General features: G+C 45.4%; 1 protein-coding gene across 1 annotated transcript in view; it reads right to left on the bottom strand.

The window, feature by feature from the left end:
- Window positions 1–9167: 9167 nt before the first annotated feature.
- The window catches only part of TRIM9 (tripartite motif containing 9), a 150129-nt gene continuing 140232 nt past the window's right edge, over window positions 9168–19064 (bottom strand). The window contains exons 10-12 of the mRNA XM_046655063.1: window positions 15433–15736; window positions 13046–13208; window positions 9168–11162 (exon numbers count right to left, since the gene is read on the bottom strand). Of these exons, the coding sequence (XP_046511019.1) occupies window positions 11100–11162; window positions 13046–13208; window positions 15433–15736 (530 nt within the window). The 3' untranslated portion in view covers window positions 9168–11099. The remainder of the gene's footprint in view (window positions 11163–13045; window positions 13209–15432; window positions 15737–19064) is intronic.

Raw genomic sequence — 19064 nt, 5'->3', positions numbered from 1 at the left:
CCTTGATCTAAGAAATAAGAACAGAGGGTCTTATTATTATTGTCATTGTTATTATTAGCCTCGCCCCAGGAAGATTCAGACCATGAGAAACATATTGGGTCAGACCCATTTTGTGGAAGAACGACGTTCCTTAGCTGTCCTCTTTAGGGCACCTTTGAAAGTTTCTACTAGGAATGCGCCCAGTGATCAACTTTCCTCTAGTTACCGCCAAGGACCTGAAAGCTGCTTAAGGATAAAGCCTGACACGGAGACCTAGAAAGAAAAAAACGCCCTATGTGAAATGCATCTGAAGCTCCTTGTCGCTGAGTCAGCCCCTGTATCCTGTTCTCTCTTGTTCCCTCTGGGCCCCTCATTTGGCATCCCTCAGGGCTTCATCTGATCCATTGGGATTCTCTCTTTACCCATCCCCAAGGTGTGCAGAGCAGATGCTCAGATTCCCTTCACATCAGGGAAAAATATCTCCTCCACTTGGATGATGGACTAGCTTGCATATGTATTGTAGCTGGAAACCGCACTCCTTTTAATTCTCAGTCTTAGCTGAATCTTGAAGACATGGAATTTAACAGTGGCCTGGAGTTTTGGCTGGTCCTCGGAGGTGTCTAAGATTGACTGATCTTTCTGATGGATGTTGGTGATTGTTTCCTGCAGTACGTCAGGTCTGCGTGCATCTCTATACCTGGAGAGTCAGTCTGCATTTCCACAAAGCCTCTTGTATTGCTGATGAGGAAGTGAAATCTGGAGAAGCTGCAGTTCACCTTGACCTGCTCATTGTTTTAAACCTGCCCAACTGATAAGACTGGAGACGTATTACTTCGCATCTCACAGCCACACTGCCCACCAGGCGCTTAGGGAAATATATTGGGTGAAGCAGTCTCCTCGCGGATCTTGTGGAAATCAGCATTACAGAAGGAACAATTAGGATCCTCCTCAGATGACCTGCTCATTATACACTCATTAACCACAGAGTTGAAAATATAGTCCAGAAACAGAGCAGAGCCATTCATATTTAACACCCAATCTCTCCTTAAAAGTGGTGTGTTAAATGACAGCGTAACAATAAATCAATACATTCAATAAATCTATGGTACTAGAAGTGGGTTTAGACAGGATAAGGATGGGCCCAGTTAATTAAAAAGAAAACATATGGCTATGATATATAGGCAGGGACAACAAGGAGGGTTTAAAAGGTAAAGTATAAGTTGCAGAGGAATTTTAGAAAATCGAGAAGCCATCATCTTTTGCATGTGGCTGTCCAGTTTTCCCAACACCATTTATTGAAGAGACTTTCCTTCCTCCATTGTATGTTCTTAGCTTCTTTGTTGAAGATTAGCTGTCCATAGATGTGTGGTTTTATTTCTGGGCTTTCAATTCTGTCCCATTGATCTATGTGTCTGTTTTTGTACCAGTACCATGCTGTTTTGGTTACTATGGCTTTGTAGCATATTTTGAAGTCAGGGATTGTGATGCCTCCAGCTTTGCTCTTTTTTCTCAGGATTACTTTAGCTATTCGAGGTGTTTTGTTGCCCATAACAACTTCAGGATTCTTTATTCTATTTCTGTGAAGAATATCCTTGGGATTTTGATAGGGATTGCATTGAATCTATGGATTGCTTCAGGTAGTATGGATATTTTCCATATTTGTATGCATGGAATATCTTTCCTTTCTTTATGTCATCATTGATTTCTTTCAATAATGTCTTATAGTTTTCATTGTATAAGTCTTTCACCTCCTTGGTTAAATTTAATCTTAGATATTTTATTATTTTTGTTGTGATCATAAACGGGATTATGTTCTTGAGTTCTATTTCTGTTAGATTGTTATTAGAGCATAGAAATATAACTGATTTTTGTTAAGTTGATTTTTTACCCTGAAACTTTGTAGTAGTTGTTGATTATTTCTTAATACTTTTTTGATGGATTCTTTAGGGTTTTCTATGTATAAAATCATGTTGTCTGCAAACAGCGAGAGTTTCACTTCTTCATTGCCTGCTTGGATTCCTTTTATTTCTTTTTCCTGCCAAATTTATCTGGCCAAAACCTCTAGTACTATGTTGAATAAGAGTGGTGAGAGTAGGCACCCTTGTCTTGTTCCTGTTCTCAGAGGATGGCACTCAGTTTTTCCCTGTTGAGTATGATGTTGGCTGCGGGTTTGTCACGTATGGCCTATTATTATGTTGAGGTACTTTCCTTCTATACTTATTCTATTGAGAGTTTTTATCATAAATGGATGCTGTATCTTGTCAAGTGCTTTCTCTATGTCTATTGTGATGATCATGAGATTTTTGTTCCTCATTTTGTTAATGTGGTGTATCATATTGATTGATTTGCAGATGTTGAACCATCCCTGCATCCCTGGTATAAATTCCACTTGATCATGGTGTACGATCCTTTTGATGTATTGCTGTATTCAGTTTGCCAATATTTTGTTGAGGATTTTTGCATCTATGTTCATCAGTGATATTGGCCTGTAATTTTTCTTCATGTTTTCCTTGTTTGGCTTTGGGATCAGGGTGATGTTGGCCTCGTAAAATGTGTCAGGAAGTGCTCTATCTTCTTCAATTTTCTGGAATAGTTTGAGAAGGACAGGTACTAAATCTTCTTTGAATGTTTGGTAGAATTCTCCAGAGAAGACATCTGGTCCTGGACTTTTATTTTTTTGGGAGGTTTTTGATTACTGTTTCAATCTCTTTACTTGTGATTGGTTGTTCAGATTCTCTATTTCTTCTTGATTCAGTTTTGGGAGGTTGTATGAGTCTAAGAATTTATCCATTTCTTCTAGATTGTTCAATTTGTTGGCATATGGTTTTTCATTAACATTCTCTTATAATCCTTTGTATTTCACTGGTATCTGTTGTAATTTCTCCTCTTTTGATTCTGATTTTATTTATTTGAGCCTTCTCTCTTTTTTTCTTAGTGAGTCTGGCTAAGGGTTTGTTAATTTTGTTTACTTTCTCCAAGAACCAGGTCTTTGTTTCATTGATCCTTTTTGCTGTTTTTTTGGTTTCAATTTCATTTATTTCCATTCTAATTTTTATTATTTCCCTCCTTCTGCTGACTTTGGGTTTTGTTTGTTCTTTTCTTTCCTAATTCTGTTATGTGTAGTTTAAGATTTTTCTTGTTTGTTAAGGTGGGCCTGTATTGCTATGAGTTTCCCTCTTAGGACTGATTTTGCTGCATCCCACATGAGTTGGTATGGTGTATTTTCATTGTCATTTGTCTCCAGATATTTTTTAATTTCTCCTTTAATTTCTTCAATGATCCATTGGTTCTTCAGTAGCATGCTGTTTAGTCTCCACATCTTTGTCACTTTCCTAGCTTTTTTCTTGTAGTTGATTTCTAGTTTCATAGCATTATGATCAGAAAAGATGCTTGATATGATTTCAATATTCTTAAATTTATTGAGGGTTACCTTGTTTCCCAATATATGGTCTATGCTTGAAAATGTTCCATGAGCACTTGAGAAGAATGTGTATTCTGCTGTTTTTGGATAGAGTGTTCTATATATGTCTATTAAGTCCATCTGGTCTAGTTTTTCATTTAATTCCACTATTTCTTTATTGACTTTCTGTCTGGATGATCCATCCATTGATGTAAGTGGGGTGTTAAGGTCCCCTATTATTATTGTTGTTAATACCTCCTTTTAGGTTTGTTAATAGTTGCTTTATGTACTTTTTGTGCTCCTGTGTTGTGTGCATATATATTTATAAGTGTTGTGTCCTCTTAGTCACTATATACTGCCTGTGTTTGTCTCTCATTACCTGTTTTATCTTGAAGTCTACCTTGTCCGATATAAGTATGGCAACACCTGCTTTCTTTTGTTTGCCATTTGCTTGGAGTATCGTCTTCCATCCCTTCACTGTGAGCCTGTGTTTGTCTTTGGAGCTGAGATGTGTTTCCTGGAGGCAGCATATTGTTGGGTCTTCTTTTGTAATCCATCCCACCATTCTGTGTCTTTTGCTTGGAGAATTCAATCCATTTACAGTTAGAGTGATTACTGACACATGAGGGCTTAATGCTGCCATTTTATTGCTCGTTTTATGATTCTCCATTTCCTTTGTTTCTTTTCCCGTGTATTTTTAACTACCAATTCAGTTTGGTAGTTTTCTATGATGGTTTTCTTAGTTTTCTCTTTATTTATCATTTGTATTTCCGTTCTAATTATTTGTTTAGTGGTGGCCATGAGGTTTGTATAAAAAACTTCGTAGATAGCCCATTTTCTGATAGCCTCTTATTTCCTTAGACTAAGCCAGTTCCATCCCTTTCCTTTTCCCTTTCTAAGTCATTATTGTCACAACTTATTCCATGTTACATTGTGAGTTTGTGGTTAAAATGACGAGATTATATTTATTTTTTTGTGTTTTCCTTCCCTTTATCTTTAATATTATAATTGTTGCTGAGGGCTGGCCCCGAGGCCAAGTAGTTAAGTTTGTGTGCTCTGCTTTGGTGGTCCAGGGTTTCACTGGTTTGGATCCTGGGTGTGGACATGGCACCACTCATTAGGCCATGCTGAGGCAGCATCCCACATGGCACAACCAGAGGCACTCAGAAGTATAATATACAACTATGTACTGGAGGGCTTTGGGGAGAAGAAGAAGGAAAAAAAACCAAAAGAAGATTGGCAACAGTTGTTAGGTCAGGTTCCAATCTTTAAAAAAAAAATTGAGTGTTTGCTAACCTGTTCTGATAGAGAGCTACAATTTTCTGATTCTGTCTACCTATTCATCTCCTTGCTCAAGGCTTTGTAACTCCTTTCTTTTTTTTTTCTTCCATGTATGAGGGCCTTCTTGAGCATTTCTTGTGTGTGTGTGTGTGTTGGGGCATCTTGTGGCAATGAACTCCTTCAGCTTTTGTTTATCTGGGGAAGTTTTTATTTCTGCATCATATCTGAAGGATATTTTCACTGGATAGAATATTCTTGGCTGAAGCTTTTTGTCTTTCAGAATTTTGAATATATCATTCCACTCTCTCCTAGCCTTAAGTTCCTGCTGAGAAATCCACTGAAAGGGGTTCGTTTGTAAGTTATTTTATTCTGCCTTGCTGCCCTTAATATCTTTTCTTTGTCAATGACTTTTGCCACCTTTACTACTATATGCCTTGGAAAAGGTCTTTTTACATTGATATAGTTAGAATATCTATTGGCTTCTTTTACTTATATTCTAGCTCCTTCCCCTGGTTTTGGAAGTTATCTGCTATTATTTCTTTGAACAAGCTTTCTGCCCCATTCTCCTTCTCTTCTCCTTCTTGAATACCTATAATCCTTATGTTGCATTTCCTAATTGAGTCGGATATTTCTCAGAGAATTTCATCATTTGTATTTTTCTGTCCTCCAGACTGATGATTCTCCCCTCCATAATATCAGTCTGTTATTCAGGAAGTCCAGATTTTTCTTTATCTCACCCTTGGTGTTTTTCATCTCCAACATTTCTGATTGGTTTTTCTTTATAGTTTCAATCTTTTTGTGAAGCAGTGCCTGATTTCATTGAGCTGTCTATCGGTATTTCTTGTAACTCCTTGAGTTGTTTTATGATAACTATTTTGAATTCTCTGTCATTCAGATTATAAATTTCTGTGCCTTCAGGATTGATTTCTGGGTGCCTGTCATTTTCCTTCTGGTCTGGAGATTTAATATATTTTTTCATGCTGTTTGATGGCATGGATTTGTGCCTCTGCATAGTGATAGCATCTGGTCGCAGCTTCCACCTTCCTCACCTGGGTGGGGGTCAAGAGCTGTGTATTCTGAGCCTGATGTGACCCTGGCTCACTTGCTCACAGTTACTGCTTTTCTAACCTATGTGTGGCGCTCTGGTCAACTGGCTGAACTGGAGTGCTGGGCAGGCGGAGGCATGCTTTCTTTTGCCTGTGTGATCCCGGGGACATACTCATTCTGCCCTCGCTATCTGCTCTCCTGCAGTGTTGGCTTGAGGAAGACACCCCCACAATAGATGGTCATCTTTGTATGGAGCTTTCACAGGGGCTGTGAGGGAATTTGGAGGGTGAAGGAGTTGCCATGGAAGGCTGCTCCTCTTTCCTTTCCTCTCAGCCACATGCAGTCCTTCGCCCAGGGTCACTGCTGTTGGGGAGAGAGAGGAGATCCCCTTACCTCCTTCCACTTCCTCCAGGGTGTCCAGCACCTCCAGCTTCAGACATATGGCTGCATGGGTCTCAGACATCTTTTGTGTTGTGTGAATGTTCTCCGCTGGTGTGTGAATTTTCTTTTGGTTGTATCTTAGGGGAAGAGTCTAAGGGGAGAGCTCACTCTGCCATGATGCTGACCTTTGAAATAATTTTTAATGTCTCATACAAGTGAAGTTACTGCTTTTCTTAGAATTTCCTTGCCTAAATTCTTCCATTAATTTTTGCAGAAGAATTTAACAAACATTTTGTCAAGTTCCAAAGACAAATGTCATCTCCCATGAAGATGATGGTCAGAATCATTATTGACACTGAGATGGGATCTTAGTCATAAAAAGGGAGGAAATGAAACCATGGCATCATTAACAGATTGCACACAAATGAACAATACCTAGCTCTTCACAACACCCATTGTGGGCCAGGTACTGTTCCAGAGAGTTTTACAGGTACAGTTTGATTTAATCCTCAAAACCAGTGTCGTGATGTGGAAACTGTGAGCCTTTCCACGCTCGCTCCAGGGGTCACAGCTGGCCAGCCTTGGGACAGAATTCAGGCCGTCTCTGCCAGATGCTGTGCTTTCGTCCATCTGGCTTGGCTGCTCTTGTGTTGTCTGGTGAAGCAGAGTGCAGAGGCTACTTAATTATAGGGCTTCTATTTAACATGCCTTTCGTCTCTACTGCACCACGCACTTTCACATACTTTATCTCACTTTGTGCCCCTTTCTTTGTGCAGAACATATACAAATGCACAGCTGAGCCCACTGGCCTCATGAGAGAACTTTATGCAGGGTTGAGAACCTCTGGTTTATATCTTCATGAAGCTTCTCTCATCAAGCTGGTTTCTTTAGTTTTATGGTTTCCTTTATCATACACATTAAAAATCATGGCCATACATCAAAAGATATTGGTTTGTAAGTTGTTAACAGGTAGTCAAACTTTAACGTTCAGCCATCCTTATTAGTGAAATTACAATTTATTATCTTCATTAATAATCAGAGAATTTTAGAAAAATATATTGGGGAAAAAAGGCAAGAACACCAACCAAAATATTAACCATTTTAGATTTCATGGTGGATGTTCATTTTTACCTGGTGGGAGATGGACAAAAGACATGAGCAGAATTCACGACCACTGCGGGGATGTGACAGCTACTCTACATTGTCCCTTGCTGGCAGCGAGGTTTTCTGCTCTCTCTACCACTGTGGCCCTCAGGGAAGGGGCTGGTTCAAGTCCCCATTGGGGTGGCCAAAAACAAGATCTTCGCCAGACAGGAAGACAAAGCACATCAAAGCCCTTCTAGTTCTCAGGGAATATGGGAAGGAGGAAAAGGTTAGGTCAGGAGGTCAGTGCCTTGTCGTTGACCCCCTCCCTCTGCCTCAGGCTTCAACTCAGCGGACAGATTTGGGTAAAGAGGACAGGCTATTAGGTGTCGTCTGAGGGAGGCCACAAGGAGAGTCCCGGTCATGTCTGACGTGGCCCCTCACCCTTGTAAAGTGTCCAGTTCAGTGGCGTCTAGTTCATGCACCGATGTGCAACCTTCCCCACCATCTAATCCTGCGCCTGCAGCCTTTCTCAGCACAGCTGTGCAGAGTGGAGAGAGAACAAACCCAAGGGACCAGACAGAGGTTGCTGTGTGTTCTTACTCAATACCTCACATTCTGTGCATATCTGTAAGGCTGGTTCTTCAAAGACAAGATGTAGGCAGCCTCAGTCACGTCTGATGTGGTATGTCAGACCCACGGTTCCCTAAACGCCAGTCTCGGTGGACGTAGCAGGACGTTGGAGAACATGCAGGTGTCTTCGGCGTGTTCATAGACATTGTGAGGGAGCGACCCGAGAGCTTCTTTGTTTAGTCACTGTATAGTTCCCTTGATTCATAATCAGAAATCCTAGTTTAATAGCAAGCCCTCCTGTCCTGTCAGTGAGTCGACTAGATGGGCAAAAGATTCATGCACACATCAGAGGCAGAACAAGAGATCTCATCTCCAGAAAATAGGATGATTTCTTTCAAATCACTTAATCATGTCCATGAGGGATAGTGGGGATCAGAAGTTCCAGGGCCGGCTCTGTGGCCGAGTGGTTAAGTTCGCACGCTCCGCTGCGGCGGCCCAGGGTTCGGATCCTGGGCGGGGACATGGCACCGCTCGTCAGGCCACGTTGAGGCGGCGTCCCACATCCCACAACTAGAAGGACATGCAACTAGGATATACAACCGTGTACGGAGGGGTTTGGGGAGATAAAGCAGAAAAAAAAAAAGATTGGCAACAGTTGTTAGCCCAGGTGCCAATCTTTAAAAAAAAAAAAAAGAAGTTCTGTTAACCTTCGTGCCACGAGAAAAGTAAAAAATGGCTAGTGTCCCATTAGGTAGTGAACAGAAGAGAGGAAACCTGGAAGAGAGGTGGGGCCAACAGAAGAAGAAGAGAAAGTCCCAGGGCGAGGGATGAGGAAAGAGGAATGCACAGAACCCCGGGGGCACAGAGCAGCTGGCGCCACCTGCCTCGTGTTCCACTCTGACGTGGGAACGCACACCATACACTTTTAGGGGGTCCGTTTCTTTTAATAGAAAACAAACACTGTGCATTCTAAGAGGCTAGTGACAATGAAAGGGAGATGTGTTGCAATTATTTAAAAACAATTGTATTGTGTAGCCATTCAAAGAAATGGTGAAGGAACTGGGTTTGAAAAAGTCAGTGACACTATGTGTTCCAAGTCTTTGTGGCTTTTTTAGGAGAAGGTTTGTGAAAGGAACTCCCCAGTGTTTGGAGGCTGACCCCAGCAGCATCTGAACTGTAATTGTTTCATACTAAGCTAAGATTCGGGAGTTCAGGGCCACCAGAGACAGTGCCAGTGCTCCCGAGGGAATGCGGTGAAGAGCAGGTGCTTTCCAGAACACTGGGGGTCTTCTAATTACACTTTGCTGAAGAAACATTGCTCTGAAAAAGGCCAACTGTCATCCCAAACAGGCAAAGACTGAGAAATTCTAACGAGACACACGATGTTCTCTCATAAAAATCATTTATTGGCACACCAGAAATATCCATTTTTTCTAGCACAGTAGCTATATGCTTTGTTCTGTAATTGTTCTAGAACAGCAATTTTGTGAAAACTCTGTGTTACAAGTCACTGGAAATCTAATTAGCAGGACGAATTTAATAAAGAACAAGAGTAACTATGAGTCTACAGCGGCCCAGCCATCGAGTCTCCGTGGAGAGTAAATCAAATGTGAAACCGGTGTTGTCCTGCAACAGAGCGTTTCTGTAGCCGAGAAAACCCGGGAAGGGCACAGAGAGAATAGCACCCGTTCAATAAATCAGGTGCGCTCACCTAGGAGAACACTGTGACTGACGGAGACCACCCAAGTCAAGGAAGCAGAAGAGAAAATCGTTAGCTATTTACAGGTAGTACTTTTTGCCAAAACTTTTTGTTAGCTTTCTCATCCCCCCTCTTCCCTTCTACTTGTTATTCTTGTTTTTCCACAGTAAATTTCTTGGCTCACTGGCGAATATTTAGACAACTAATCAGAACTTCTTTCCAGGTGCTACATTTTCTAAAACTCAATGACAAACTAAGAATCTGAAGGGTGACTTGAGAAGCCCGTCCCCCTATAGAAGTGGAAAGCTGTCTGAGTTTGCGGTCAGTCAGCGATGACGTACAGTTTCATCTTCTTCCGGTCTTCATCTGAACTTCTCTGGAGAGTGGGGCTGTGAATGGTAGCAGAGCGATGGGTTTCTCACTTGTAACAGGCACAGACAGTACACATGAGACAGGCGTGTTTATCCTGAGAACGTGAGGGCCGTGGGCTGCAACCTAAGATCCCATCCCTGGGACGGGTCCTCCTCCCTCTGGTCACTGTAGTTTTTCACACTCATTTTTAAGGCTTAGTAGCAGTGCAGCATTAACAAATAAGAATGCTGATGCCAGCTCTACCAGGGAAGGGCTCCGATGCACGGCAGCAGGCACTATGATTAAAATTGTGCGGCTGAAAGGCATTGAGCTGGTACATTTCTGGTGCCGTGGCCACAACGGGTGGATAGCGGATCTGGAAGATCTTACCAATGAGCCTCTGTGCCCCTTGTTGATTCCTCTCTAGCACTTGTAACAATTTGTCATTATGTAACTTTCTGTTTGCTCCCGTAAGCTCCAGGTGGGCAGAGACCACGCCTGTGTATTCAGCACCGTGTCTCCAGTGTCTAGAACAGTGCCTGGTCCATAGTAGGCTCTCCATTAAACACTTGTATCAAACAAATGAACCAAATCATTAAGGCCCCTGGTCTGCCAATGTCTACAGACTTTCCAATTTCGTTTCGTGACCAGGGTCTCCGGCCTGTCCTAAGGAACCAGCCGTCCCAGTGAAGCTACCCCACGACCAACCTTTGTGTGATGTGTGGCTGACGTTTTTGTGCTTCAACGGGTAGTCACTGCTTCTCAGTGCTACATTCTCTCTGCCCTCCTCCCAAAGATGAGCTATGCCGCGCCAGCACCGCCCCAGCGGGACGAGCACAGGAACATTCTCCAAGGTGAGGCACAAGCTCCCAGTTCAGCTCCTGCTTCCTTCCCTACCTCTCCCGACATCTTTGTCAGAAAGCTTGAGAAGAAAGCGAGCAGGAGAACTTCCTCCTGGCAGCGCCAGTTCAGTAAGTCACCAATAACATGATCAGAAAAAAATATATATATAACTCACCTACATAAAAAATTTAGTTAAATAAAAGCAAAATCTGGGAGTGGAAACAGAGTGAGGGGTGGGCTGTCTAGGTGCTGGGTTGGTCAGAACTGCTGACTGTGGAGGCGAACACAGGCGTCACAGCCGTAGGGAGCTCAAAGGGAGAGGCGCGGGGCTGTGGGTGTGCAGACCAGAGGACCAGCTTTCTCTCCTCCTCCGGCCCCTCCTCCCAGCTCTCTGACGTGAGCTCCTTGCTGTCGCTCTGGCACGGGGGAAGAACGGGCAGCTGGTGCCGCCACAGCACATCCTTAGGCTATTGATGCTCTGCTGGAGTAGAAGTCGGGGACCGGGAGCCCAGTGTGCAGCGTGACCTGGGGGAAGAGACTGTGAGTCCTGGAGGCCTGGCAGGAGCCTCCTGCATCCCCTCCCCAGGGCACGGAGGGGCAGGTGTTCCTAATTCAAGTGGGCATCTGTTTACTTCTCTTTAACGTCTATTCTCATAGACGTTAAAGAGAATTCCAGAAATATTCTGCGTGTGCTGAGAACCTGGCCACCAAGGTGGGCTCCCAATCCTGGAGACACTTGATAATATGGTTCTCATCCACCTGCCTCTTTCAAGGACTCTGAGGAGACTGTGTCCCTGTGACTGAAGACACAGGAATTGATTTTCAGGGAGCAAAGCCTGTTGGCCACCTCACAGGCACCACTGTAAAACCCACGAGAGAGAACAGATGAGCACACAACCCTCCCCTACTACTGGCCCACTGGTTATTCCAGCCAGGATAAACCTCTCATTTGGGGGTTGCCCCAAAGATGGCTGGGTGTGCAGAAACATAGGCACTGACACTCCACTGCCCTCTGTCCAACCTCCCACCTCGACGGCAAGGCTGGAACGATCTCATGCCGTACCGTCGTCTCCCCGCTTCTTGTCCCTTGTCGTCCTCCCCAGCCTAAGAGTCTTTATCTAAAGATGCTCAGAATGTCCTGGAGACCCCTGAAGAGTGTCAAGTGCAACATTCTTGTAAGGGAAACAGTTGAAAATGTGGAAAACTTTGAATGAGGTTTTTCTAAGACTCACTTCTAGGGCAATTTAGGGGTTTTTTCCTTCCAATGTAGAGGCTGAACTCTGAAGGATTAGGTTTCAGCCTTCCAGAAAACCCCATGGAGTTGCAGGGACTGAGAAGGGCGAGGCCACTGGGTTGTGGTTGCTTTGACTGCACATATTGATAGCAGTGGACTTTCATGCTCCCAACGCTGCCTCTGAACAGAGCAAACCCCCGCAGGGTTCTGATCCTCCAGGTCTGTCCGTCTATGGCAGCCACGTGCCGGACCAGCTTCTCAGCTGACAGTGAGGTTCCCGCTCAGGGGAGGGGAGGCCTGGGTGGAGCAGTGCTGGCAGGGCCTGCGGGGCTGTGACCTTCCCCACTGCCCCATCTGCCTTGGCCCCTCGGTCCCTCCTTGCCCCTGCGAGGCCCCTCCAGCCTGAGAAGCTGTGCGGCTGCTCCCTCTGCCTGGAGAGCCCCCCAGCTCCGACCCTCATTCCCTCGAGGCTCAGCTCTCTGTGACCCCATTTGCCCACTGGCACGGACCACCTGTTAGGAGCACGGCCACCTCCCCCACGGCGGCCCGGCTAGTCCCCGCACCACCACTGCTCTTCCCTCAGGTGCACCTGCCACCTCCTAACACCCGGATAATTAGTGGAGGAACTGTGGTCGTCACAGTGGTCTGTCTCCCGTCTCCACAGCCAGGACTGTGCTCCAAGAGGACAGGCCTTCGCGGGTGAACACTGCAGTGCTGCAATGGGGCCTGACCCTCCAAGGCCTCAACAGACCCGGGCCCAGGAAGGAGGGCGAGGTGGTTCTCTGTTTAGAGTAAACCTGAGTCACCACCTCGTGGGCAGGGACGTCCCCACGGCACCAACAGAACCCGGTGGGGGCGCGGGAAGGGCTCAGGGCTCTGACAACTTGGGGACACCTCAGTCCCACACCCCTTCTCAGCTCTCGCCGGGCTCTGGGCAACTGTCTCTCTTGTGTCCACGGCAGCTGGTTCAGGCGATCCATTTCCACCAGAGCCGAACCAGGCTCGGAGTGGCTGTGGCCAGCAAACCAGGAGTGGAGCTCCGCTCCCCACTTGCTGTCGGTGACTGTGTCCACATCCAACCCGGGCCATGCTGGCCGGGAATCACCGGTGTCAGCATCCATCCCTTTCCCTCCTCCTCCCCCCACGTCCCCGGGAGCCCGGCCGGGGCGCTTACCTGCACGTTCCGGTTCAGGCTGACGGCCGGGAAGAACAGGCCGTCCACGTTCTCAAAGGCGATGGGCCCCTGCTGCTCGTCGTTGATAAAGAACGTCAAGGTTTTTCTGTTTAAGTCGAGCAGCACCCCAACTGTGGCCCCCTTGGCGATGCCTCCCTCAGTTCTGTGGGAAAGAGAACAGCTGCGTTTCATTTCCCGTCATCCTTCCAGAAGCTCCTGCTTCATGGTTAAACCACTGTTTCTCAACCTGTTTCAAACGATCACCCCACCCCAACCCCAGGAGCCTTTAAAACATATCTTTCCCTAATTGCTCCTCCTCGTACAAAACTTTGATACCACAGCTACACTGTGCACCTGTTTACATGCTGCATGTGTATCTGTGCTTTACAGAGAAGGAGAGTAAGATGCTTTGCTTGCCCCGCAAAGTAATTTTCACTCCCGTGGAGGCTGCTGCTGTGTTGAGAATGTGGAGGGTCAACCCGCTGCTCTGCTGTTGCTGAGGGTGAGCACGGCTGTGGACAACAAGGCGACAAAGACACAGAAAGTCGCCTGTGGGCTGTCAGAGCTCAGCCCACAGCTGCCGCACACTGCACAAATGATGCGAACTAAACCGCATTCAATTCAACACGATTTAATTTGAAAGTCAAAATGAAGAGGCACTTAAGGCGAACCTAAAACATATGCACGAAAAATTGGATTTGGGGTCTTATGCTCCACTAAACAGAAAACTCATGCCAGAAAGATGCTAACTTTTGGCTTGTTGAGTTCGAATTAAGAAGTTGGAGGCTCTCTGTAAAATGACAACATCAGAGAAGAGGACTCTCCCCTGTACAGTGAAATAAATGCGCTGCAGGAGGGAGCTGAAGGTCCCTGCACTCAAACGTCATTCTACAAAGACTCGCGTCTTATGCTTCCGCTGATGGTCTCACAGGAGCCCTGCAGCCTGGGCGATCGGATGGGTCCTCTCCCGCTCTGAGATCGAGCACTACTGAATTTCAGCCTCCTCTCTGCAGAGCATAGAAACCGAGGAGTGTGGCTCTTGCCCCCGGCACGCGGAATGCACACTGTACACAGTCGTCACAGACAGGTCTGTAAACTGCGTCTTGTTGATTCGTAGCTCCCACAATGTGTGCAGTTTGCACGCAGGCAGACACGTTCAGCTTTAAGAATGTTTCCCTGCACGGTGTGTCAGTTGTGTTATGATCACTCCTTCTCTCCAAAATAAAGACGCCAAAGGGGGAAGTGGGCATGGTAGTGGGTGTTGGCATCAGGGATCTGCTAAGAGGGCTCCCTCACACGCACACCACCACAGAGGACGGTGCACCTTCATCCAGTCGGATTGGATACCAGGCTGAAACGTGTGTGTTCACTTCCAGTGATCGTGAATAAGACACACCCGCGTGGACTGGTACAGAAACTATGCCGGGGACAGGACGTGGAGGCCCTGGGAGCCCTACTAGCTACAGAAGGGCAGTGACGACGGTACTGTGATGAGGGACACGGTGGCAACCGCTCTCCATCATGCCTGGCTCACTTTCCTCTGGATATGACTGGACACAACTGTATTTTTTTTCAGGGACCCCAGTGAGAATGTATCCTGGGGAAATCTTGGAGAATAAAGCGGACCAGGGCTCATGAGAGACATTTCTCTGCCTAGGAAATTTTTGAAAAATATCTTTGAAGAAGGAAACACAAACCCAACGAAAAAGGGATGAGGGAAAACATCATGGTAGGGGTTGAACTGTAATCGCCTACATTTTGGTGGTAGAGGAAACGCAAGGAAAGCACCGTGTCCTCTTTCCCAGCAAACCGGGTGCTCTGAATTCACCCAACAATGAGACAGTTCCTCAAGCATAAAGATATCCAAGTTGGCATCTATAACATTTAGTTCAATGAGCGGCTGCTATTGTGAGCAGTGGCATCGATAATAATCCTGGTAAGGAGAATGGCTTCTATTCCAGGCGCCTCTGTGTGAGGCACTTCTGCTGATCCCATTTAATCTGGGGACACTCCCTCATGGAAAAATATTATTATCCTAATTTGGTGGATTTGGAAACCGAGGTTCAGAAAAACTAAGTAACTTGTCCAAAAGGGCTTTTCTGATAGTTTGTAGGTCTGGATTTTAGAATCCTGGAATGTTTTCCTACAATGGGAATTCTCAGTTTCTAGGCATGGGCAGAATAGAGCAACGAAGGACATAGGATGTGCTCAAGTCTCCGTCATGCAAAAAAATAAACCACCAGGATGCACTCAGCTAAGGGCAGTCAAATTCTGTGCCACTGCATGCCATCTTTACTGCTGTCTATCTAACAGGTCTCTGGACCTGGGCTCTCATTCTTGACCAGAAGCCAACGTGAAGAAGGCTTGGTTCGGGGGCTGCAGGGTACCTGTTGGTGTGCGAGTTGTTGTGCATGAACCAGCTCCGGTTATTGTCCACATACATTGCCCAAGCTTTGTCGTCCTTTCCTAACATCACATCCTTCATCACGTCGATGCGAGCCACGCCGAAGGCTGGGTCGGGATGGTTGTCATAGCGGTCCACAGTCAGCTCCCAGTAGTGGACGCCCTTGGAGAAGCCGGTCTTCCCCAGCACCACCCGGTCATCATAGCTACTGCACGTCACAGTCAAGTTGTCATTGGAGAAGATGATGTCAGAGTGCGCCGAGCCAGGGTCGAAAGCAAACCAGGCCACTGGGAACACAGAAGGAATGGGGTTACTGAGGAGGACAGCACACTCCTGGGCGGGTGAGGAGCATCATGTCCCCTGTGCATGCTGCCATGCAGGAAGGAGGCACCAGGGCCTGAGGGGCGTGAGTGAACAGATGGGGCACATCCTGGGAGGCGATACTCAGCGCCCAGAAGCAGACAGAGAACACACGACCAACTCAGCAGGGGTTACCTGGCTCGGACTGCACTCCCAACCGAGTGATCCGGGAGTGAAGTGGCATCGATTTTGGAAGGTGCAAGTCCCTTCACCCGGTGACTGGCAGAAAAGTGCGCCAGACACATAAGGGGAGAGGGATGTGCTAAGATGCCTGTGTAACCCTGAGGCGGGAGGCTAGGATCTAGAGTCCTAGATGAGGAGGGATAAAACACTGCGTGAGACCAGGAAACAGCCCACTGGCAGAAGTGCTAACATCCAGTCATCTGAAAATTTCCTCAGTGCCAGTGACAGCTCAAAAGCCGGGAAGCTATCGGCAGCAACATAAACTAATTTCATGAGCGGTTGCGACTAGGACATAAGACAGGTTGCTTCCTTCACAACTTGAAAACACAGTTTGCGTGTTACTCCTGAGACTACACGTAAGATATTTTGCTGCAGTGGTAGGTATTTTGGATGTTAGGCATAGAGAGAAGGCCGTCTCCGGACACAAGGTTACGCCCCGAATTCCACACGCGGCCTCCAACAACACCCTCCAGAGCGTAGCTGCTGCCTCATGGCCGGGGCCCACCTCCCTCGCACTGTGGTCTTTGCTATTTGTAAGAGAGTAAAGTTATTCCATACCTGCCAACAGCTTTTTAATGTCAACTGTGGTCATTCCAAGTGAAAGGCATGGGAGAGAGAAATAGGAAGCAAAATTGACATTGGTAACAAAACATGTCTCTTTCGACGGACAAATACCAAAAAAGGGCTCAATTTAAAACACCACATACAATGCAGGCGTCCGTCTGACTTGGACCTCTACCCACGCTGAGTGCTCGTGAAGAGCGCTTTGCATGATGTGTACGAAAACTGGGGAAAAAGTCATCTTCTTTGAGGCATAAAATTTAAAAATACAGGGATCTTTTCCATTTTTCTAAGCATCTGAGAAACTGTTGTGATGGGAGTTGAATGACAATTAGACAATCTTTTGCCATAAAATCAGCTGTGTGATTGACTCTACGCAGGCAGTGGAGTGCCAGCCCCATCAGCTACAGATAACAACACAACAAGGATACTTGCCTAGTTGAGAGTAAGGTGCGGACTGTGTCTCAAAGTTGCCTCCTACAAAGAGAGACTACACATCAAAGTATGAAACAACACCCAGGCTGATGAAAATGACTCGTGCACACTTAACAAGCACAGCTGAAGAGTCACAAGTCCTGATTCACGAAAAACTGAAGCCCGTTTCATGTTAGTTTAGTTTACTGGTTAAAAATGGCCCCTCTGCTCTTTCAAAATAAAAAGTACATCTTTTTCCATTTAATAAATCCTCCTCCAATTGACTCTCAACTGTACAGCTTAAATTTTCATCATCTCCCAAGTTCAATCTTTTCCACTAAAGTTTCCATATTTAGACAGCTTACTGTTTAAAAATGAGAAGACTTCCTCCAATTGAAATGGCGAGATCACTGAATCTTGACACAACTCCTTCCACATTATTATTCCACGCACTTCTAACTCTGGTCATGCCAAAGGCTTCCTTGTGACTTGGGCCCCAGTCAAATGACAGATATAAATGTGTAATGTAATCCATATGTTAATAAATACATCCGATAATTACTAATAGTGACATGAATTATGTATTAAGTGTAGTAATGTAGCATAATGTAGTAAAATAACCTCGTCTCTTCAAATTGTTTCACTATGGAACCCATCTCCCCTGAGGGAGGGGCGGGGCTGGAGGACCATGGGGTGGGAGTGGGCTCACAGATATATTAGGATCACCTGTGGAACTTTGTCACCACCTGCCTTGCTTGAGATTTGGGTTCCCTGCCTACCCCAGGAGAAGCCGCATGGGGTGGAGGAAGCAGTGTAGTCTCACAATGTTCAAAGGTGAGTGAACCTCAATTTCAAGTGGTATCGGGACTGATCTAGAAAGCGTTTTTGATGAGCGCTAAGGGATCCCCTAGAAAGGGTCATTTAATTTTTCAACTCAGTAAAGCCCTTCTAGGATAATTTCTAAAACAGTTGAAGGATAATACACTGAATGAAAAGGATTTTAGAAGAATTAAGAAAGCAACTTAGAAAGGACTAATGATTGGGTTAAAAACAAAATTTAAAGATTACGATGTTACTTTTGGTTGCTTTATTTTACTGTGGGATGAATTCACACACAAAAGAATCATTTTCTCCCAACTCAGGCTGATTTTTATGCTTAGTTTCTATCAATTACCACTTCAGTTCCTAGTCACGGGTTAGAGTCTGGTGAGTCCGGAACACAAGGAGTTTTAAAACTGAATCTCATATCCAGCTTTGGAAATGAATTTGCAGAAATTGAATAGGGCTTTGAAAATTTTTAAATGAATCAGGCCTCGTGCAAGTCTTTTTCAAAACAAGTTTTCTGAAATCTTTTTACACTACTTTAAACAAACCATTACACATTTAAGGTTCAACGATACAACTAGAACAATGCTGTCAAATGTCCCCACACCCACATTTCATTTTATTCTTGACACAACGTTCATTACAAAGACTGTAACAGTATTTCAGTACATTAGACACAAGTGAGAGTTCCATAACAAAGCATGTTAGAAAGCCAGTCGTGCACAGAAAAACAATAAGAAACGTGAAAGCACAAAGAAAAATGTCGTTTTAAAGAGAGCTTGAAGTTCTTGCACCCTTTTTGCACCGTCATGCTGTGGCCTCCTTCATTCCGGGATGTGAGATGAGCAAAAAGAAGAAAATCAAAAGAAAAAGAAACCTCTGGAAACGTGAAATGTGCAGCATGTGTATCCATGATTACAATATAGTCCTGAAGAGATCGGATGGGTCTGCATCTGAGATACTTTCAGATTCCATCGCTAGAGTTCACTGCACAGGAACACAAGGCTAGCTGCCCTGGAGACAGCCTACCGCCCTGTCCCAGCCTGCTTGGCTGTGGGGAACTTCAGGGAGGCCGGACTTTTCAATGACTCTGCTCTTAGGCTAGTTAAGGGTTTCTAATTCAGCTAGTGGTGGTCCCTTCCCTTTGCTTGGAAAAGAATCAGCCGTAAGCCCAACTGGCCTACCAGTGAGCACAGCCTTCTGCAGAAAATACCTCCACGTTCTGCTCTCTGGTCTGCCTGCTTTGTATGCTGCATTCTGCTGTTGGCGTGC

Source organism: Equus quagga, chromosome 2 (assembly GCF_021613505.1).
Source record: "Equus quagga isolate Etosha38 chromosome 2, UCLA_HA_Equagga_1.0, whole genome shotgun sequence".
In the NCBI taxonomy this organism is placed as follows: domain Eukaryota; kingdom Metazoa; phylum Chordata; class Mammalia; order Perissodactyla; family Equidae; genus Equus; species Equus quagga.
Note: the sequence above shows the minus strand (reverse complement) of the source record. Positions and strands in the feature narration are given on the sequence as shown.